Below are 24,893 nucleotides of genomic sequence, written 5' to 3' on the forward strand. Positions count from 1 at the left end.
ACAATCAGCAGTATATTGTCCTGATGAGCCCACAACAAGAGCAAAATCTATATCGACATCTCTGCTTTCGTCTATTTGTGACCATAGGCTTAAAATCTCAGTCTGCAAAGGCTTGAGTTCCATACGTAGGCCTCCTTGTTTGGAGGTGATGTGTTGGCACAATTTATGTACATGATGTGAGCATCATATCACAGAGCCAGCCAGTGTGCTTCTTCAGTTGATTTTCATATTCCTGGCTGCAAACTTCCTGACTGGTGAGATGCAGTATCAGTCCGCCTTATGAATCAGTCAGTTCGCCGCAGTATCAGTATCAACGTTGACTTATGAAGCCCTTTGTTAGCAATGCCAGCACACCCCTCAAAATGGAATCAATCCACGGATGCGTTTCTGGCGCACTGGTAGTTATCAGTGTGGAGTGAACGCTCCCCGAAGGTTGAACTCACAAGCCATCCCACAAAGGATTATAGCCAACAACTGGTGTACGTCTTTACAGAAATGTTGAATGTGAACCCATGTGCCACAACAGAACTTGCTGCAAAGGTCCCCACCAAGAGGAAGTGCCTGTGCAGCATCCGTGCTGTTCCGGCATCCATTACACAGTTAAAAGGGTTTTGAAGTGCAGCCTGTAAATAGCGAAATAAAAGGGAACTTCACACTTTAGCTACAATCACTGAAGGCCACAGAACTGCCCACTGCTAAATGCAGTGCCACTTGCGATACTGCTACCCACAGTATTATTAAGCCGATATAGGCTTTGGAAGCCTTCTGACTTGTACTAACTTTTTTTTAAAGCGTATAAAGCCTCTGTGTGCTGATTTATACTACGAGTAGCAGTGTAGCAGCTGACACTGCTTTTTGAGCAACTGTGAGCTGATACAGCTGCCTAACAAATTGGGTTTATTGCACACCACGATTTAGCATACGATGAATAAGCATTGCTTGTCACAAATGTTGTACAACTTTCAGAGGCTTGATATTTTTGCTTGTTAATGATTCAACATGTCTACTTTGTAAATGTATTCTATTTCATCAAAGACTGTCTGGTTACTTTTGATACTCTGTGTAATCAGAATGTGACAATTTGTTGATGTCTTAATTAAAAAACCTTGCTTCTGAACATGTGAGTATGGTATGAGGTTATGCATGATGCATACGGAGTAAGGGATGACAATATGTGAACAAAATACATTGCTTTCACTTTTATAAGACCGAGTGAAACTTTAAAACAGCATTGTAAAGAAGATTAAAAGGAAGCTTGAGATTCAAAGAACAAACAAACAAACAAACAAACAAAAACTGATAAATTGAAGGATAAGTACTGTACCCATCACAAAATACCGATTTCTCAGATGTTTTGAAATGTATGACTTGTTTCACTTGAACTTGTATTTAGAGTGTGACTAGCATTTCAACACAAAAATGACAACTCAGGCAATGAGAATGATGAAGACAATAACAACTAGAATGGTCAGTCGGTAGAGCACTAACCTCCGCTAGGCTGAACAGTTTATGTTTTGTATTCCACTGATAGGCCGGATATGGATTCCGACCTGAAGCAAAATCTAATCGGCTTGTTTTTTTGTCATCGAAACAACTCACCCACCAAGTTTTGTCATAACCTGTCCACAACTGTTTGAAATATCGTGCTTATATATCGTTTTGGCCCCATCTCTCAATGGTGACAAATCACTTAAAAAATATTTTTTAATTCTCGTATCCGGATCCTGATCATCACCAAAATCGAATCAATTTGTCCTTGTCCACACCCAACCTATCCACCATGTTTCGTCCGAATCCATCCACAACTGTTCGACATATTGTGCGATATATTATTTTTGGCCCTGTCTCTCAATGGTGAAATATCGCTTTAAAATTCGAGTATCCAGATCCGGATCTGTGTCGTCACCAAAATTTAATCATTTCGTTCTTGTCACACACCTTACCTGTCCACAAAATTTTGTCCAAATGTATCCACAACTTTTTGAGATGTCCTGCTCACTGACAAACAAACAAACAAACAAACAAACAAACAAACAAGCAGTCATAGACTGGTACTTACGAAATCATCAACTTCACCTCTGACCTTGTCTAATAAAAGCTGTCTCTAGAGAAGGTAGCGATGTAAACCAGAAATTTCTACGATGATTCTGTACCAAACCATCATAAATCGTAACGTCGACCGAAGCAAAAATCTCCATTTCTCCACACAATTATTTAATATTATTTTATCAAAGTCACAAAACCATAATATTCGGCCATCCACCAACAATCTTTACATAATCCGACGGCTTAGCGAGTCAGGCATGCGACGATAACCTTTATTGGGATAAAAAATGACTTTTAAACACCATCTTTATCGAACACACCGTCAGCGCGCACACGGAAAACCTTTACGTGACTCAACGATGCATCTGCTTGAGCACGCTGCACCACGTGACGAGCCGTGACGCGGCGAGTGAAATATTTTTTTACACAATCTTAAAACGTCTCCAAAACATCCGATTTTTTTTTACCAGAATTTCGACAACTGAGTGTTAAGCGTCCTAAGCAATCGCAAAAACCGAAGACAAAATTAAAATCGAAGTTAAAACGAATTCGTAATGTCGACCGAAGCAAAAATACTCCATTTCTCTACATGAATTTACGGAATTATGTTTGACCTCACTGTGACCTTGACCTTTGACCGATTTTGAGCAAAATCTAATCAGCGCAAGCCATCACCCTCCTGAATCACGTGGTGTAATTTGACATTGGTAGCTTCTTCTGTTCTCGAGTTATTGTGCCTACAAACAAACACACACAAAAACAAACAAACACACAAACAGAGGACGGAAGTCATCAATATACTTTCGAAATCTTTAGATTTCGTAAGTAACAAACAAGCAAAGAGACAGATACAGACAGACAGACAGACAGACAGACAGACGGGTGAAAACATAACCTCTATCCACCTTTGGTAGCAGATGTAATAATAATGAAGCAGCACACAGGTTCAGCAGTCATATTAATTTTATGAATTAATTAGTAATATTAACAATAATAATGATAATGCTAATATAATAATAATGATGTGTGTATTACCTGACAAATTTTGTCAAAATATCTCAAAAACCATCAGTACATTCGTTTGATTAAACCCACAAACATGGTGCAAAATCAGCACTACAGATGCTATTTATTCATTGCGATGGCTCTTATTATCAGAAGGAAAGCTCTGTTTCAGTGATAATTATGCAATTTCAAGAACACTCCAGCAGACAACAGATTCAAGGGAATAATTTGATGGCTTTTGATTCTTAGTGAATCCTTATCGCCGCCACTCGCTGCATGCATGCCTTTTGTCTGGCGGAAGCAGGATGGGGCATGAAAGAAGGGTGAGGTGATATGTAAAAGAGATAAGGGCTCAGTTCAGTGGATATAGGAATATAGGAAGTGGGCATATAAAAAGGTATAAAGTAATTTTTAAAAGGTTCCATTAGAGTTCTTCTCAGAGTATAACCTCTCTCTGCGGTCCTCTTCTCTAAGGCAGGTTCAGTGCTCCCAAAGCAGTGAGATGATAAAGATTACACTGGGTCGTTTTCCTTTGTCTTCCAGTGACAATAAGGACAGGGATTTGGAGAATTTGGTTTGGGTGCTCGTAAAAACGTGCTTACTCTTCATTAAAGACGCAATGGAAGCTTTTGTGTTCACCATTCAATGCACTTTGTGATGCAATGTCCTGTCTGTGAAACAACAATTTGAGTTTACAGTCCAATTGAGAATCAAACTCAGGTTAAGGTTAACTCAGGTTAAGTGTGCTATCTCCATACCATCCTTTCAGATACTGTAAACATAATATCGGTTTAAAAAAAACAACTGGTAAATCAATCTTAACTTTTCAATGATCACCGAAGGTGTTCAGAGCAACATGAGCGAATCCTGAATTAAGTTTTATTGCATGGCAGCACACCCTATAAAACTTGCAAACAACCAAAAAACAAACAAACAAACAAACAAAAAAAACACAGTTATAGCAGCAAGAGTTTAAAATTCACAATAATTAATTTATGACAACCGAATGCACGAACACCAATGGAATTGTATCTTTGATGATAAATAGTTACAAGGCATGTCTTTTTATGTTCGCCTCGTTTCTTTCTTGTTTGCCATTATTTCTTTGCCTTCACAAAGAGAGATAGCCGTCTTTAGCATGACTTCAAGGCTCGACTGTGAAGGCTTTTTTTTTTTCATATCAGGAAGATCTCACCCGCCTTTTCCTTTCCTTTTTGCGAGAACTCCAGCCTTTGAAATTTCCAATTGTAGTTAGAAAGGCCTAGCTGCTTCAGAACCCTACGAATTGGCAGGCGGGAGCAATACAAACCTCAGGAGATCGGGCTGGAAAAGGCCTCCAGAAAAAAAAAACACAAAATTGGCACATGACCTGACCCCCTCTGCCCCCCCCCCACACCAAAAAAAGGCCACAAAAGCACAACTCTCTTTGTCTCTTCTTTTTATTTCCCGTTTTTCATGTACTTGGTTGCTGTCCAGCCCTCTGTGAACCCACCCATAACTTCATTTTGGCGCCGTGCATGAAAGGCAAAGCCGGGAGGAGCCCGGTTTTACATTATTTAGCAAGCGGGCCAAAGCGGAAGATGAAAGGATCAGCGCAGCCTTGAGGTTGGGACCAGACGCGTTCATAATTGTTCGAGTGGCTCAGTCCGCCAGTCGATTGAAGCTGCGATTGAGAAAGCTGTACCTCTGCCGCCCTTCATCTTTCTCCCACACTGCCGACGTCTGTGCTTTCCATACAATAATGGCCAAGAAGTCTATTTTCTTTCCTCCTTTTTCCTAACCTCCTTCTCCCTATCTATAAAAGTCAATTTACAAGTTGTGTTTCGACCGAGAAATGTCATTTCCCCTTCTAAATGTAATGTGACCAGACTTTCATTTACGTTCTGTGCAGACAGTCAATGAAATCTCCAGAAAGTTGCAAAGACAGCTATGTCTCAGAGCATGTTAGTGTAATTGATTATCCAATTATTTATTGATTGTCTTTTCTGGGTGTCATGATCATTCAGGTTGAAATATGTTCGCCATACAACTGTCATTGTTGTGATTGCAAAAACCACGTGACCTCAAAAATGAACAATTACACTTCGGTGCTGATTAGACAAGTTATGTATTCCGTAGAATGCTTCCTTATGATCTAGAACATGAAGAACTAGACTTGTTCTTGAAGGCGAGGGTCATTCTGGATTGGTGGAACAGATAAAGCTTTGCACAGAACTACAGGATGTTGATTGAGATATGCTCGCCGCTTTTGCTCTGACGAAGGGTTAATGTGCAAAACATCAGCTTCTCCTTCCTTCACACAAAGGTTATCATACCTTTATATTACATTGAAAACAACAAAGCAAATCATTATGTTGCCACTTAACTTATGCAGCTGAATTTCTTTGCAGGAACCGTTGAACGATATACATCAGAATGATCATGTGCCTGACTTTGGTGAGATGTGGCCACACCTTTGCAGCAAATGTTTAATGGTCACAGGTGATTTGAACCGTCCTGTCTGAATGTTTTTCTTTTTTTTCTCCCACAATCAGAAGCCGACAAAATGGAATCAGTTAATGGTTGAGTTGCAGGTCAGTTCTCCACTTCTACCGTTAACTCAGTTAAAGGATTTTCCCATCTGAACCCTGAGCAGTGAATGCATTAAGAAGACATTTGGTATTGTTATGTCATCAAATTCAGCGTGAGTAGCACAGAAGTAGTGAAAAAAACAGACTTGCTGGCATGACACTGATTTGAATAGTGGACTTCTAAAGTCAAACGATGAGCAAAAACAACAGAAGTTTGGTTTTTCATGGTTTGAGCTGGCAGTTCAATGAAGGGTGGGCTGATTACCTCTGCCACCCAAGGTGGACAGAGGTTATGTTTTCACCCCTGTTTGTCTGTCTGTCTGTTTGCCTGTCTGTTTGTGAGCAGGATATCTCAAAAGTTATGGATACATTCGGATGAAACTTGGTCGACAGCTTGGGTATGTGACAAAGATGAATTGATGAGATTTTGGTGAAGATCCCGAACAGGATCCAGATGAGATAACTTTTTATTTTTTTTGAAATGAATCTTCACCATAAAGAGATGGGGCCAAAAACGATATACATCCCAATTATTCAAAAAGTTGTGGGTGAGTTATGACAAAACTTGGTGGATGAGTTGGGTACGTGACAAGAACAAGCCGATGAGATTTTGGTTCACGTCCGGATCTGGATACAGCCTATCAATGGGATACAAAACGTAAACTGCTCAGCATGACAGAAGTATGCACTCTATCGAGTGTCATTCTGGTTACCCTCGCCGAAGAAGACGGTATTGCATTTGGATCCGTTTGTTTGTCTGTCTGTCTGTCTGTCTGTCTGTCTGTCTGTCTTTCTTTGTTTGTCCGCACAGAATTTTCGTGTTTTTCTCCGCAACCACTTGGCGGATTGAGATGAAATTTTCACTATTGGTGCAACTGCTCATGTGGAATGTTTTAATAATAATTATGACATTGTAGGTCATGTGGTGTGGCAGCCATATTGGAAAATGGAAAAACTTTGGACTTCTGTATCTCTGAAACCGCACCAAGGGAAAAAATTGAAACTTGGCACCGAGCTAGTACTCCTCATGGAGAATGAGTGTGATTTTTTTTTATGATGTCATAGGTACCCTCGTTATGACATCATAATTGCATATATAGAACACCACATCCGATCAGTATGAACATTTTTGAGGGTCATCTTGGGATAAAATGGTCCACAGAAAAAAAAATTCATGACATCATCGGTCATGTGATTTGACAGCCATATTGTTAAAAAAAAAAAACTTTAAAAAATCTTCTCTGAAGTGGCTGAACAGATCGAGGCGAAACTTTGCACGTACGACCGCCTGTCCATGAGGAACAAAAGGTTCACACATATGATATCAAAGGTCACATGGTTTCACAGCCATATTGGATTTACCCAAAAACCCATACAAATACACCACTCAAAAGAAGTCCTGGCGAGGGTCTGCAATCTCCGATTGTTCTTTTTGTTGTTTCAACATGCATTGTTGCTCTGGACTTTCTGATGTTGTCTTCAAATGTACTCTGTAGCTGTTTGAATTAAAATAAATTAGAAATTCTAAGGTACATGAATTGATTACATGTTAAGGATTCTTCTGAGGACTTACAAATGATATTTCATTTTGTAGGCATTGGTGTGTGTGTGTGTGTGTGTGTGTGTGTGTGTGTGTGTGTGTGTGTGTGTGTGTGTGTGTGTGTGTGTGTGTGTGTGTGTTGTTTTTATTCCAGTTTCCTCAAATTAAATAATGGATTGCTGAGCTCTGTAACAGTGTTGTCCATATATGTATCTGCACGATAAGTTATTATTGTAATGGCTGCCCACCTGTTTCGTGCTGCCTAACTGTGTACACATCAATGCATAAAATAGAACATCTCATTAAAAAAAAAAAAGCAAGTAAACATTTTTCACCTCACTTTAATTTCTCATCTCTGAACATAATTCTGGCACAAAACTTAATGAAATTGATTAAATTCCAAATGCATGAAAATTGTAAAATGCTGTTGCAGAAGCATGGTGAACATGCTTTATTTGAAGAAAGAGACTCCGGTACAACAATTGGGCTATGTTATTGTCCCCATGAGAGGTGTGGGATGTGTCTTAATATATTGTACTCCACTAGAGAGGTGAAGCTATGCATACTTGCAAAATGTAATGAAACCTACAACATCATTTAATTCTCTCTTTGGCAGTGGCTGGATGGGTTTGAGGGGAGAGGAGTAGCAGCTGAAACCCAAATCCTATCCAGGTTCCTTCTGATGACTCCAACGCAGTGTGTGGTCTTTCATTTGCTTGGAGAGATTAAATTATTTTCAACTAGCAGATATACCCATCAATGATGGGTAATGCGATGATATGGGATTGATCGGAAGGGATGGCCATTCTCCAGCAACAGCAGCAACAATAACAGTGGCAGCAGCAGTAACAATGCTGTGCTGGAATGGCTCAGAAAAAACACGCAGCAAATGCCATTGGAATCATCCAGCATGGCGAATAGCTTTGACAAAAGAATACTTTTGACAGGACCGAATAGAATAAACAAAGGAAGCATTTCAAGTAAATTTAGATGTGATATCAGAATTGTAAGACATTGGTAATTATGCCGACTCAATTTGGGAACAACGCGTGAAACCATGAGAGAGGAAACTGGGTACCATCGACTAAAACAGACTCAGCGTGAGAGACAGACAGACAGCGTCCTTTTGATTACATAGTTTATACAAATATATTCATGGTATGAGACATATATACTTCATAACTATTTAAGGATGTGGCAGTGGAAAGTTTTCAAGGGAAAAATGGAAGAAGAAAGAAGAATGAGTAGTGGTGTGATAAAGATCAAACTATTAACAGCAAGTGAAGCAAAACCTTTTCAGCAAAACCAAAAGCATTTGCTTCAAAGAGGAGAAAAACCGACTGTAGTTCGGATAAATCACAAAAGCATGAGTAATCAATTCTTGCAAGTTTAATCATTCCTTTAATTGATGCATGACTTCCAAACGAGTGATTTACTTGTTGATTATGCTACGTATGCAAAGGCTATGCTTTGAACGTTATGCATCAGAGAAAACTACATTTAATTTGGTTGCAAAGCCTGATTTAAGCTTCCATGTGCAGTCTTTCGGGAAACTAAATGCATCATGAGACCATTTTGTCCATCCAGCCATACTGCAGCATTTCAAAAATAAAAGAATATAATATACACATGATGCTTAATATTCAACTTAAAAACACAAGTACAACTAAATTTTCATGTTTATAAAAAGCTATGGTCCTAGATCCATTCCAAACAACAATTTACTCCCATGTTCTCCCTCCCCTTCCTGTACACTTGGATAAAGACAGATTTACACTTGGAAACAGGTTTTTAGTCCACGTTGGAATGAGTGTGAAATTTTAGCGTGCGTGTGTCGGACATGTATGGATCGATTTTATTCGTACGTGGCACAACGACAATACACGATGGAATACATATGCACGTCATTTTTTTTTTTTTATATCAGATCCAAAATGGCCGAATGGCGGCCATTATAGTTGTAAAAAATAAACCCGGTGTTGAACAAGTCCCCAACTATTACTCGGTCATGCATGCACCAATTTTGTTCAAGCTTGGCACACCAATAACGAATCATGACTTACGTTAGCATGTCATTTTTTTTCTGAGATCATATCCAAGATGGCCGACTACTGGCCATTTTATTTGTGAAAAAACACCAATGTTGAACACGTCCTCAACCATTTCTCAGACGTGCATACGCCAATGTCGTTGAAACTTGGGGCACACATAATGAATGTTGGCTTACATAAGCATGCCATTTTATTTCGAGATCAGATCCAAGATGGCTGACTGGTGGCCATTTCGTCACTTAAATGCATCCCCAAACATTTCTCAGACATGCATGGTCCGATTTCGTTCAAACTTGGCACAAGCACAGTACATGATCACATATACATGTCTTTCACTGTATTTTGTGATCTGATCAAAGATAGCCGACTGGTAGACTAGTGGCCATTTTAGATGTACATAAATATGGGCAAGCCCTTTAACTCTATCCAGCCAAATTACCAAAACAACGGGGGCTATGACATTTTATGTCTTTTTTAAACTTGTTTCCCAAGGTTTTCGCTGATCTCAACATTGCTTTGCAATGTGCCTGAATGGTTTTAGCAACTCTGATGCAAATTTTGCTCTCCCAAATTGGAATCTTCTCTATCAGTTCACGTTACTACTTGCTAACTTCACTCTGCATGCCATCCCTCACTTCAATCCATAAGAATAATGCCAGTGAAGACCAGTCAGCTTGATCCCAATCATTAGCAAGGTAATGGTATGAGTACTCAAATATATAATTAAGCATTCATTTTCCTGCAATTGACTGATGATTAATTTCAACATTGATGCTGGATATGCTATCCTTCTACTGGAAACTTGGAACAAAGCGGTGAACTTTCAGCAAGAAGTCAGAGTTGTTTCTATTGGCATATCCACTGATGTTTACATTTTTAGACACCCAACATCAATTATCAATTTCCATAAGCTTTACACTTTTAGTACTTGTATATACAGCTTTCTTAATACATGGTTTACAAACACAACTAGTCACTTCTCTCACCTCAGAGGCTGTGCATCCCTAAGTGCTATTTTGAGACCACTCTTTATCTTGATAACTCTATTGATCTAAAGAAGCCAGAAATGTAGACGTAAAGCATTGATCTAAAGAGGCTGGACATGTAGAGGTATAGTTCTGGCCCTTCATATTTACAGCATGGTAAGCACCTGGGCACTCAAGAATATGAGGTCACTTTGGCTTTTTTTTTTCTTCTTTTTTTTTATACATAGTCGAGGCTCGTGGAAGAGCCAGCACACTGAATGGATCAGGACAGAACAGAAAAAAAAAACATGATGCAAAAACACGTATGCATGGAGAAGGAAACTCCAAGGAGGAAAAACTAGCAAATTAGGAGGGATTTGGGTGGGGTTAAAAAGGGTAAAAAAGATCATGGTTTTGGATTGGGGATGATTTGAGATGTCTTTTGTGAAGAAGGATTCATTGTGCAAAAAGAAAAGTTGTTGCCAAAGAAAGGATTAATTGTGTCACTCAGGACATTTATTATGGATCCTTGCAAATCAACTCAGTTTTAGGCCATCGATATGAGCAAAATGTGTTTGACTGCTTAACAAATGATATTTCCAAATCCAATTTTTGGTTCAATGAACATTACACCACAATATGTAACAATATGAAAGTCGCATTGTGTCGTGGAGAAACAGCAAAACACTCCCATGTGATGATTATACTGTAAACAAGAGAGTCAAATTTGAGAATTTACAAATTGAGCAAATCCAATGACTTGGGAAGTATGAACCTATTTTAATTGTTATCAATATAGAGGGATTTATAGGAAAACTTACAAACGTATCACATTTAACTTGATATGAGGATGGTTCTCCTGATGATTACACTTTTACACATGTTGAGGACAGACAAACATATATATATATATATATATATATATATATATATATATATATATATATATATATATATATATATATATATATATATATATATTTAAAGCTCTCAATACTAATGAGTCGTTCTTCAATAACATCACTTGCATGTGATGATCCTCTTTGGCACAACATTTACTCCATAGAAGATATTTGTGAGGAAGAATATGGCAGGGCTCAGCACTAGTAGGTTTCTTATCATGCACACCGATAAAACACACTTTAAACTTCTTCACCAGGTATATATTGTTTTCTCTGCTGCAGAGCAATGACTAATCTGAGGAATTTTAAAGTCCTTATTCCATAATTGGAATTTTCCTCGTCTCCACTGAAAATTCACCATTTACCAATATCTACATGATCTATAATAACAAATGTGAGTGTGAGTCAGTCAGTCAGTGTGTGTGTGTGTGTGTGTGTGTGTGTGTGTGTGTGTCTCCCCCACAACTCCAAAACCATGAGACCTCTCAGCCTGAAACTTTGCATGCATACTAAGGGAACTCCAACGGAGTGCGTGAGTGAAAATTGTTTTTTTGGGTTAATTAAAAGACCCTTTTTGAAGAAAATTAACGGCCTTATTTAATTATATCCTTTATCAGGTGCATACTTAACTATATTCGCTGGCACCATTTTGTTCAGCCTGCTCAACAATGCCTTGAGTTGGAACAGGTCACAATAGTTTGTTGTATCCCACTGATAGGCCGGATCTGCATGCAAACCATTTGTCACACACCAACATCAAATCGGCTTGTTCTTGTCACCTCCCCAACTCATCTACCAAGTTTTGTCATAATTTGTCCACAACCTTTTGAGATATTGCGCTATATATCGATTTTAGCTCCATCTCTCAATGGTGAAGAATCACTTGAAAAATTTAAAAAAATTACCGTATCCGGATCTGGATCTTCAGCAAAATCGAATCGGATTCGCCCTTCTCCCACACCTAACCTGTCCACCAAGTTTCATTATAATCCGTCCATAACTTTTGGAGATATTCTTCGACATATCGTTTTGGCTATATCTTAATTGTGAGGAACCACGCAAAAAATTTTAGTACCTGCATCTGGATCTTCACCAAAATCTAACCAATTTGTCCTCGTCACACACCCAACCTCTCCATCAAGTTTCGTCTGAATCCATCCTTAACCTTTTTTGAGATAATGTGCTTACACACAAGCAAAAGGACAGGCAGACAGACAAACAAATGTGAGAATATAACCTCCGTCCTCCTTTGGTGGCGGGGGTAATCAGCCAATAGTGGACAAGACATGGCTGCCACCAAATAAATTACAGGGGATATTACAGAAGGTGCTTTTACTGCTAATTATTGGTGCATGTTTTTCAAACAAACAACTGAAGTAAAAAACATTTTGCATCATGATCAGTAATTTTTATAATCCTCATTTTTAAGAAATGACCTTATTGCACTTTGACCTACCATCAGAAGAACATTATGCTCTACAATGCATTGTTTTCTGCCCACATGAATGTGAAGTCAACAGTTTTATGGGTTCAATCCAAGGAATTTACGAGATTGGGAAATGATTTTATAAGCATACAACTCTGATGCAAGCATTTTCATGAAAGAGCTCCTTTGTTACCCCAATAAAAAAAACACCAAAGAGAAGTTCCTCCAGATTTCCTACCTCAATGTGTCTTTCCTGTTCCTGCAAAATGGTTGCCCGATTATAGGCCTCATGGGCGATCTCTTCCTGGATTCGGTGTTCCAGTACAGACTCACGCCATCCACCATCTTGAGCCTCCCGCATTGCATCATCCTGTATCTCTTCGAAGGCCTGCGACAGAACAACACAACACCTATATTTCTACAATTCACTCAGTAATATTTACAGTGCTTAGATCAGGTAGCGAAAACCACAAGTATGAATCAACACCAACTTGGCCCAATTGTATAAGTATTCCATTCAACACTTTGACTCCCAGCAAGGATTCAAAAATACTATCTGCTCTTTATAAGTCTTTCCAGTTCACTTTTTGTTAGTCTATCACACAATGGGGGGGGGGGGGTCAAACAATAAAAGGTTGTTCCAGAGTTATGATTGTCTTGAGATCATCAGTCATGGATGCAATGGAATGTAAATTTAAGTTAATTTATAGACAAATCAATCCAATGTAGTTCTGTTAACGTGATGGGATGCAAGGTTTTTTTGAAGTGATGCACACCTGTGTCGCAATGAGTAACTTCTGTGCATGTTCCTCCATTTGCTGTAGCTGGAATTCAGCCTGTGCGAGACATTGAGAGGGTGTAGTAATTGAGTGTGACAATTATTATCGAATTCCAAGTGCAATCACAGTGCATAAATGGTGACAGATAGAATCATGAGTCAAAGCCATCCAGAGTAATTATTTTTGGATATGTGCATACGTTGAACACAGTAAAGGGGAAAAAGGAGTTAAAAGAGTGAAGATGAAAATAAAAAAATACTTTGATCCATCAGCTAAAGTTTTAATCAGTCACAGTGGGGTCTCGTGATAACAAATATAATTTCTATGGATTGATCATTACAATAGAAATAGGAGCACTGGACCTGAAGCTTATCTGTGCCTTGACCTAATGTTGTCATCCAAATTTGGTAGCATTCTGACTGGTAGGTCTGGAGAGCAAGATTTTGGAAGGAATTTACATGATTTTCCAAAACAATTACTAAGTCCGCTATTTTGACACACGTCCAGTCATGTGATCGTCATGACCTCCACAATTTAACATCAAGACCCTGTCCTAATGTTGTAACCCAAATTTTGGTGGTGTTGTGACTGGTGGGTCTGGTGAGGTGGATTTTTAAAGGAATTAATGCGATTTTCCCAAAAGTTGATCTCGTCGGCCATTTTGACACACTTCCGGTCACGTGATCCACATGACTTCCACAATGTAATTAACATCCCGACACGAGCCTAATGCTGCAACCCAAATTCGGAGGCATTCTGACCGGTGGATCAGGAGAAGATTTTGGAAGGAATTTGCGGTACCGCCATTTTGACACACTCCCGGTCATATGATTGGCATAACCTTCGCAATTTAACATCAGGACCCCGTCCTGATCTTGAAACACAAATTTGGTAACATTCTGACTGGTGGGTCTGGAAAAGAAGATTTTAAAAGAAATTTACTAAGTCGGCCATGTTAACCTCCTTAAAAGTTTTGCAATTCCTGTTACCAGTCAGGAGAGGAATGTTGCTGCCAAATTTCAGCCGGACCGGCCCAGCGGTTTGACTGGAGAAGTCGAAAAAGGAGATGGATGGACAGACGGATGGATGGACGGATAATGCACGATGACATTACCTTATCTGGAATTTAAATTTCAGAAAAGCTAAAAATTAGTTACGCTCCACCTCCAATGCACACACTCCGCACCCCTATTTCCATTAAATAAATAATAAATAAATAAATAAATAAATAAATAAAGGACGTTCTGTTGCAGGAGCTCTCGTTTTCAGGACATGTGGGTGCAACATCCTTCCCCGGCATCGGACAAATTGAATTGAAAATTTCACCTTTATGGTTCAACCTGCCTTTTCCGTTTGGCCATAATAGTAGTACTGTACCAGCTGATCATAATAAAGTTGAACTTAATCTCTCCACAATGGCTCAATGTGCTTTAATAATCTTTCACAATAAAAAAAAAACAACAGATTTTTGACTTCATTTTATCGAGTAGAAAATAAGTTAATGAATATGGGATTGCCTGTTAAAAGTGATGCGAATAACAAAGTTTGTTCAAATGAGTGTATCTTATAAATGGGACTTGATTGTATTAAGGATATAATCCTTCAAATGTAATACCTGAAACACGTGACGAGGTGACAATCAATGTTTACTGTGCCCAAGTCTTAGTTGAACGGGAATAATAATAATAATAATAATAATAATAATAATAATAATAAAAAACTGGAAAAAGCAATCTTCTTCTTTTTCTTCTACTTACTATTATTATTATTATTATTATTATTACCTCTGCCACCAAAGTTGAAGGAGGTTATGTTTTCACCACTTTCTGTCTATTTGACTGTTTGTGTACAGGATATCCCAAAAAGTTGTGGATGGATCCGGATGAAACATTCTGTACAGGTTGGGTGTGTGACAAGGACGAAATGTTTAGATTTTGGTGAAGATCCGGATACAAGAATTTTTCAATTTTTATTCAAAAATGTTTTGGGCCTGATATGTTCTGATTTGGATCCGGATCCGACTACCAGAATTATTAAAGTGATTCTTCACCATTGATAGATGATATATAGCAGGATATCTCAAAAAGTTTTGGACGGATTTGGACGAAACTTGGTGGACAGGTTGGGTATATTGAAAGGACGAATTGATTCTATTTTGGTGAAGATCCGAATCCGGATCTGATTATGAGAGTTATTTAACTTTTAAAATGAATCCACACCATTGAGAGACAGGGCCAAAAATGATATAGAACTGTTTCGCATGATATTTCAAAAATTTCATGATATTATGAACAAACTTTGGAACATAACAGGTGGTGAAGATGGTCAAGTTTCATCAGAATTGCGTTTGTAGTTTCTGAGAAGAAAGCAAATGCATATTTTGGGGGGCAACACCCTTCTCCCCAAAGACCCTCCTAAACCATAATATTTTTTGATGTCGTGAACAAACTTTCATACATCATGGGTGGTGAAGATGGTGGTCAAGTTTCATCACAATTGCATGTGTAGTTTTGGAGAAGAAAGCAAACATATTATGGGGGGGGGGGCAACCCCCCTTAAATCCCCTTCGATCCAGATTTTTCTAATGTCATGAACAAACTTTTGTAAGTCATGGGTGATGAAGGTTGTCGTGAAGTTTCATCGGAATTGTGTGTATCGCTTGAGAAAAAAGCAAATACCTCTTTGGAGAGGCAACCCAATCCCCACCCCCTCCTGTAAGCGCTCTCTGTAGACTCATTCAGAGCCCGTTTGTGATGCCATCACAGGAGATGAAGGTTGTGGTCAAATTTCATTCAATTCGTATGTGTAGTTTCTGAGAAGTTGCAAGTATTTGTGGACGGACGAAAGGACGATGCGCCATCCCACAAGCTCCCTGGAACTAATTTACAGGTGAGCTAAAAAAACATCCTTGGGAATATCATAACAAATAAACTACAGTTGGAAGCTGTCTGGGGCTCAGTGCCGATCCTGAAGAGAGCCCTCGGCACAAAACTTTGAGAACAGAAAACTTCACATCTTAGTCCACGAATCGTGACCCCTTACTGAAATGAAGGTGGATACTTTGAGCCCACCCTGGAAGGATTCCATGCCACATTCTGAAACTCGCACATGTAGATACCAATCAATGACACACACACACACACACACACACACACACACACACACACACACACACACACACACACACACACACACACACACACACACACACACACACTTGGCTGATATTGGCAATTTTTGGCAGGTTGGAGTCAGTTTGATTACCGACTACAGTGCAGACTGGAAACAACCCAGAAACCTTGAGGAGGTTTCCCGAAAAACAACGTTACATTTTTTCAACGTTTCAGGGAGATGTTCACAAACATTATTCCTTATGAATAGCTGTGTGTGACGGGTGGGGAAAAAAAAAAAAATCGTTCGGTAATTTAGAAAACACGTTACTACTGAAAATGGCTTGGAAATCGGGCGTTATCAAATATATATTGCTTTGAAACTCACAAAGAGAAACATACAAATGCGATAACCAAATGCTTTAGAAACAGGCGCGAGGACAAAGGAAAACATGAAAGAACCTCCACAAGATACTGGATGAAACTTTGCCACCACGGCACCCGTAACAGGCATGGCATGTCCACACACCCGCCAAGAGTCCATACAAATCCAAATCTACCCACACGTACCACGTCCATGTGTGCTGTATACGTACCTCTACCTTGTGGTAACTGTCGACTGTATATCCCGATTGGGACACAAACTGAACTGCACAGCTCGATAAGTGGCTTAAGCACTCAAGCACTCCAAGGGAACGCATGGCTTGGCAAGCGATTACCAATTGCCGTCGATACAACTATGCACCCTGAAACGCCCGTCCAATGTCCGAGTTGGACAAATCAACACTTTTTGGGGAGTCTGAACTGCTGATACTGTACTTTCAAATCTGGAGCTTACAGTTTGTAATTCTGGTTACTTTAAGAGATTCTCTCGGTTATTCATGTGTACAAACGAAATAAAGCCACGAACGCTGGTGTCTCCAGACATTTAAAAGCATTGCAATATACCCAGCGATTCGGAGCTATGATGACAGGTATTCCATAATATGAGTGAGGAAAGTGAAAAAAAAAAAACTTCATTAAGAAGTCGTTGCGGCCTGTTCCAAGTCGAAGCGTGGTTGAGCAGGCCAAAAAAACATGGCGGCTTCAAGCACCAGCGAGGTTACCCAGGAAACATCTGAAGACCCCAGACAGCGAGGTGGTCAAGGATCGCCTGATGAAGGATATAATTAAATAAGGCCGTTAATTATCTTCAAAAGGGGTGTTTTAATTAAAACACACACACGCCTTTTATTCGTGTAGATTATTATCTCACCTGGAAAATAGTTCCGGGGAGCCTATGCGATGGCGCGTTGTCAGTCCGTCTGTCCATCCCTCCATCCACAAATACTTGCAACTTCTTTTCTGAAACTGCACATTGGATATCGATGAAACTTGACGACGTTCATCACAGTGTATGTACCAGTTTGCTCATGGCATTAAAATAAATTGGGTCATAAGGGGGTCTACAGGGGTTGCCTCCCAAAATATGTATATGCTCTTTTCAGAAACTACACAAGCAATTCTAATGAAACTTGACTACAACCTTCATCACCCGTGACGTGCTAAAGTTTGGTCACAACATAAAAAATATGGATCGAAATGGGTTTTCGGGGGGTTTCCCCCCAAAATATGTATTTGCTTTCTTCTCTGAAACCAAACATAGTTTCTCCATGAAACTTGACCACAAGCTTCATCACCTACGTTGTACCAAAGTGTATTCACACCATTAAAAAGAATCGAAGTCGAAGGCGGTCTATGGTGGGGAGGGGGGGGGCTGCCTGCAAAATAGGTCTTCGCTTTCTTCTCAGAAACTACACATAAAACTATGAAGAAACATGACCACAACCTTTATCACTCATGATGTATTAAAGGTTGTTCCCAGAATTAAAGAAATTGGGGTCTAAGTGGGTTTACGGAGTGAGTTTGTGAGGCGGTTACCCCCCCCACCCACCCCCACACCCCCTCCCCGGAAGAGGAATTTGCTTTCTTCTCAGAAACCACACACACAATTCCGATGAAACTTGACGCCAACTTTCATCACCTATGATGTACGAAAGTTTGTTGATGGCTTAAGAAAAAATTGGGTCATAAGGGGCTCGACAGTGGTTACTCCCCAAAAGAGGTATTTGCTTTCTTCTCAGAAACTACACACACAATTCTGATAAAACTTGACCACCAACTTCATCACCCGTGATGTACTAAAGTTTGTTCACGATATTTAAAAAACATTGGGGTCTAAGAGTTTCTACAGGGGGTTTGCTCCCCAAAATATGTATTTGCTTCTCTGAAACCACACACACAATTTCGATAAAACTTGACCGCAACCTTTATCACTCATGATGTACCAAAGTTTGTTCACGATATTAAACAAACATCCATAGGTATTTACTTTATTCTCCATTACATATTTTGTGTGTCATCCATGCCAACCCGAGGTTCCCTGGTGATCTTATCCAGCCGCTACCAGGTGAGCACTCAGGGGTATTGCCCCTATGTTTGTTATTAGCTTATCTGGAATTTTATTTCCAGATAATGTATTGTCATCAAGCACCATCCATCCGTCCGTTCGTCCATCCGTCTCCTATTTTGAATTCTCCAACGAAACCGCTGGGCCGATCCAGCTGAAATTTGGCAGCAACGTTCATCTCCTGACTGGTAGCAGGAATTTGTAACGCTCATTTCGGTCACATGATTTAAGTAGGTCAAAATGGCCAACTTAATAAATTTCTTCAAAAATCTTCTTCTCAAGACCCACCAGTGAGAATGCTACCAAATTTGGATTACAACATTAGGCCAGGGTAGGGATGTTAAATTGTGGAGGTCAAGCTGATCACGTGACTGTAGTGTGTCAAAATGGCTGACCATCAATTTTTGGGAAAAATCGCACAAATTCTTTCAAAAATCTTCTCTAGACCCATCAGTCAGAATGCTATCAAATTTGGGTTACAACATTAGGACAAGGTCCTGGTGTTAAATTACGGAGGTCATGCAGATCACATGACCAGAAGTGTATCAAAGTAGCGGTTGTGCAAATTCTTTCCAAAATCTTCTTCTCTAAACCCACCAGTCAGAATGCCACCAAATTTGGGATACAACATTAGGAAAGGGTCGTGATGTTAAATTGCGGAGGTCATGCAGATCACATAACCAGAAGTATGTCAAAATAGTGGACTTGGTAAATGTTTTGGAAAATTGCATAAAATCCTTCAGAAACCTTCTTCTCCAGACCCACTAGTCAGATTGCTACCAAATTTGGGTTACAACATTAGGTCAAATACCAGATAAGCTATAGGTCCAGTGGTCCGATTTTGTCATGTGCGGCATTAGGTTGCGAGTCACACCATTGGCTGAGGGTGCGGCTGTGGTGCTCATGCAATGCCCTCTGTAGATTAGGGCAGAATTGTTGAATATGATCATGGTGCTGACGATAGCTCGCCTGCTCTTCATGAAGGACATCATGGAATCTACCATCCACAAACTAATGCAGGACATGGGATGCCCAGTTCGACGTCCATCCATGGGACAGCACACACATTTATGCCTCTACCTGTCTGTAAGACACCAAGATGACTGGTTATAACAGGGTTTAGATTCAAACTTAGGCTGAAAGGCTCACTGGTGAGTATGCATACCTCTCGGCCATCCTGCCAAAAACAATTAACAAAAATAAAACATTTAACATGCACAGCCCTCCTCGAAATAGAATGACGAATTAGTCTCGATTGTGAAGGCTAAATGTTGATCTTCATCGGTGGACAGGTAGAACAATGGATGAAATCAACAGAATGATGACCGAGTTATGCTAACCATCATGTGAAGCAAAGAGAAGCTGATGTTTTGGGCATGAAGCCTTTATCAGAGCAAAAGCCCTTTTTTGGAAAAAAAAAATCTCTGAAAAAGAGTTAAAGCCAAAAATGTCAGCTTCTCCTTGCTTCCTACTGTGGTTAGCAAGCCTCAATCATCATCCTGTTAATTTTATCAATCCTCCGAGAAATAGCTTGATTTGAGGTTAAAATGACATTGAAATAACCTTTACCGTTGCCCTGAAGACCTTGAAGCAAACCTTGTGAGTTCGTGTTTCTGACAGTCTAGGAAGTTCCAGGCAACTGAAGATTGAGGAAGGTGCAGAAATATTTTTTGGGGAAAAAAGTAAGAAGGCGATATCGGAAGAAAATGGATGGAAGGCCGGGACAAGGAACAAGGGGGATAAAATAGAAGCAAAATGTGAGATGTAAGATATGAAAATCAAAGGTCAATGATTCTGCCATATTTGCATTGCAATGCATACAGTATATAAATGTCCATCCCCAGTATATGTTGAGGAATTATTTTTGACTCCACCACCGAAGGTGGAAGGAGGTTATGTTTTCACCCCTGTCTGTCTGTTTGTCTGTCCGCTCACCTTTATTCACCTACACGTCATAATTTTAAGCCGATCTTCATGAAGCATCACCAAATGGTGGAGTTGGTGGTCCGACAATACGATTTATTTTTGAGGTCAAAAGGTCATCATTGGCCAAAGGTCAACAACTTTTTCAAATTTCTAAAATCTTCAATTTTCATCTGATTGACTTCAAATTTGAAGAGGATTTGCACATCAGGTCACTGAATTCAACCAACTATTATTTTTGAGGTCAACATCGGCCGAATTTATAAATTTGTCAATTTTCATCCAATTGACTTGAAATTTGAAGAGGAGTTGCATATCAAATCACTGAATTCAACAAATAAGTAATTTTGAGGTCAACTTGGCCAAAACAACAACCTAAGCCAAAATGTCAACATAGGCCAAGTTTCTGAAATTATCAATTTTCATTCGATTGACTTGAAATTTGAAGGCAATTTTCATATTTGGTCATTGAATTCAACCACCAATTATTTTTTAGGTCAAATTTGTTTTATGGATTTCACAAGTACCGTGATGTGCATGACGTCTTTCTTATTTGTTTTGTCTGTTTGTTAATTGCCGGAATCCTTTGGATTTCGGCAATTATGTTGGTCGGTTGTGTGTGTGTCATTCTGTGTGTGTGTCTGTCTGTCTGTCTGTCTGTCTGTTTGTTTGTGTGTTTGTTTACCCTGTAGCAGCCACACCGTTTCAGCAATCATGACCAAACTGGGTACAGATGTCGGCCATGGTCCAATTTAGACACTTGTCGTTTTTGGTGAATCTAGGTCAAAGGTAAAGGTCAAGGTCACTGAAAAAGTGAAATTCTTATTTTCGCAACAACGTCCGTGAAAATGGTCGTATCGACTTCAAACCAAATCCAAAGTGTGCATCTTCCAATTCTGCATCCAACCATATGTCTCATTGGGGGGTCACACCAACACCCTTCTTAGCGGTCGGGGGTCGAATGTCAGGGGGGTCAGGTCAAAAATTTCAAATTGTGATAAAAATGCCATTTCAAGTCTGATTGACTTCCAAGTTATGATCATGACCAAACTAAGTGCTACAACTCATTAAACAGTAGCACTATCAACATATAAGCACTAAATTGATTTGCAGGTTTTTGTTTTTTCAGAGATCATGGAGATATGACAAAGTTATTCTGGCAATTCCTTGTTCAACGAGCAATTTCATTTGTTTGTGTGCAGGATATCTCAAACTGTTTTGAACAGATTTGGATGAATTTTGGTGGGCAGGTTGGGTGTGTGACAAGAACGAATTGATAAGATTTTGGTGAAAATACAGATACTACAATTTTTAAGTGATTCTTCACCATTGAGAGATGGGGCCAAAAATGATAAATAGCATGGGATCTCAAAAAAGTCGTGGACGGATTTGTACAAAACTTGGTGGGCAGGTTATTTGTGTGACAAGGCTGAATTGATTACAATTTGGTGAAGATCTGAATCAGGATCCAGATCCAATAATTTTTAAAGTGATTCTTCACCTTTGAGAGATGGGGCCAAAAATGATACATAATATGGTAATCTCAAAATGTTGTTGACGGATTCAGAGGAAACTTTGTGGACAGTTTGGGGGTGTGACAAGGACAAATTAATTTGATTTTGGTGAAGATCTGAATCCAGATCCAGATACAATAATTTTTTTCATTTTAAAAGTGATTCTTCACCATTGAGAGAAAGGGCCAAAAACAATTGCATCGCACGATATTTCAAAAATTTATTGGGCCCGATATGTTCGTCTGGATCGGGCATTGCATGCCGGAGGTATGTGCTCTACCGTGTGCCCTTTTAAGCGAAAAGTAGGGTTAAGTGATCCATCACATACGTACATGCGTACGACTCATCACATGACTCAAATGCAGCACCTATTTTATTTGGTCTTCCATTTGATTTGAATTTAATTTTTTTTTACTTACAAATTCTCCACCAGAAGAGTTGGCTCGCACCAAGTCCTTCTCAAGATTGTGTGGGGTAAGTATTCTATGAATAGCATCTCGTTTATGTAGTTATAATCTCAAGGAGTTTATACAAACCTGAGATCTCAGCATCAGTAGATTTGGACTCACATTGGAAACACCAAAAAGGTTAACTGAGATCATAATGTACAAAAAACCCGGATTACAGGTGTATGTGTGTGTGTGTGTGTGTGTGTGTGTGTGTGTGTGTGTGTGTGTGTGTGTGTGTGTGTGTGTGTGTGTGTGTGTGTGTGTGTGTGTGTGTGTGTGTGTGTTGTGTGTCGAAACCTCGAGGAAGAACGTTGCCCAACTGATGTTCTGGGCAGTTAGGAAATCAGTCAATTGCTTACAGGTTAAACTTCTACCTTTAGGTAAGGGAACTATTTTGAGGTTTACAATTAAAATAAGTTGAATATAGGGTGTTGGGAATCCATTTTCCTCTGACATCATTTCCAGCAATCCTTAAATTGTGACAGAAATTCATGTATTTATCATCTTCAAGGGAATGAACACTTTTTAGAATGCTTTTGGGATCCACGTGGGATGTCATTTATCAGGCTGTTCCGATCAATACTGCTGCCACTGCTTCAGTGAACTACAAAGAACTGGCTTGTTATCAGCATGAAGCTGATCATTATCAAAGGACCAGACTCGATGAAGGGAGACTAAAACATCTATCCATATAGAATCCGGACAAAGGTTGAATGAACCAACAATAAAGGTTTACCATGCTTTAGAAATGTCGGTATTCAACATATTGCTCAGAATAGTGAGATATTTTATTATTGATCTGTATTTTGAACACATATTTCGGAGAGGGTTACCTCTCCCAATTTTTTTTTTGCTTTCATCTCCATTGTCTTCCTTAGCATACTTAATATTAGGAAAATAACTAATAATTACGAATTGATAATAGGTGATTAGTTATGAAGCAAATATAGTCATTTTCCTTGAAAATGCAATCTAATTCCCAAAATTATAAAGACGAGCAGTTACACATTCTGTTCACATATGCATGTAAGGGTTGGCAGAATAGCCAACAGGTAAGCCCACTCGCCGCTGAGCTGTGTATCCTGGTTCTAATCTTGACTCAGCTGTAAACTACAATCTTGGTGTTTTGCATGCAAGACGCCATCATCAATGCATGCGCCATCAATCGGAAAGACGTAAATGTAGAGAATCTATCTGCCCTCACTGGTTGTTTGTGAATATTAAAGATCCCTTGGTGTCTTTCATGATCAGACACCCTGAACAAATTGTAAAATCCAGCTCTTATCCTAACTGCTAGGAAGGCAATGGCAAAACACCCAGCAGAATCCTTGCCAAGAGACTGCTTCAGTAGCACTGATACTCTGTAGAGAGTGTGGTACATTGATGATGACATACATGTAACACAGATCTGCATTGGTGCTGAGTCTGATATTATTCATACCAGGAAGTTGCTCATGCCCACATGGGATTCTAAATGGAGTAAAGATGGAGATGGCAAAAACTGCAAATGGCATCTTCTGTCATCAAGCTGGTAATCTGGGAGAAACAATTCCCATTTATTGCCACATTTCATGCAAGTTAAATGCTCTAATGGCAGTGAGGTGCTCCATTTGAAACTGTGTGTTCGATATATGTAACTATTTGATGCCCAGTGTCCAGAATAAAAAAATTGTATTGATGTGAAAGCCAGTGACCAATCAGGTGCTCTCACAAGCATCTCACATGCATGCCTTCTGGTTGAATGGCTTGCATTAGCAGGAACAATCGTCTGGATGGCAGATGGATGTTTGTTTTTAGCGGATTATGCGGTTTTACCGTATGAGACATAATCCACGATGATGCTCAATATAACAGTCAGGAGGTACATCTGATGTTTAAACGACGAATGTTGTCATCATTGGTTAGATATGTACTGTGTATATATATATATATATATATATATATATATATATATATATATATATATATATATATATATATATATTGTTATGGATTCAGCGGTGTCGGGGCTCGCACCTGACTCTTGACCCCAGCGTTAAGGATTCGGACGTCACTTAACAGCACCGCCATCTCCGGGGTTATAACGCCGGCTGGTTCGGCACAATTCTTGGGTTACGCGCCTCAGATCACGATACCAAAATACACCTGTGCCTTGCCAGCTGGG

General features: G+C 39.4%; 1 protein-coding gene across 2 annotated transcripts in view; it reads right to left on the bottom strand.

Moving 5' to 3' along the window:
* Nucleotides 1-24,893, bottom strand: part of LOC147024189 (uncharacterized) — a 157,382-nt gene that overhangs the window by 13,395 nt on the left and 119,094 nt on the right. For both annotated transcript variants that reach the window (XM_085883862.1, XM_085883864.1), the window contains 3 exons: nucleotides 17,650-17,744; nucleotides 13,282-13,341; nucleotides 12,744-12,893 (listed from right to left, as the gene is read on the bottom strand). In XM_085883862.1, the coding sequence (XP_085739988.1) occupies nucleotides 12,744-12,893; nucleotides 13,282-13,341; nucleotides 17,650-17,744 (305 nt within the window). The remainder of the gene's footprint in view (nucleotides 1-12,743; nucleotides 12,894-13,281; nucleotides 13,342-17,649; nucleotides 17,745-24,893) is intronic.

The sequence above is a fragment of the Eptatretus burgeri genome, chromosome 6 (genome assembly GCF_056783735.1).
Source record: "Eptatretus burgeri isolate ZD-2024b chromosome 6, Ebu_testis_v1, whole genome shotgun sequence".
In the NCBI taxonomy this organism is placed as follows: Eukaryota; Metazoa; Chordata; class Myxini; order Myxiniformes; family Myxinidae; genus Eptatretus; species Eptatretus burgeri.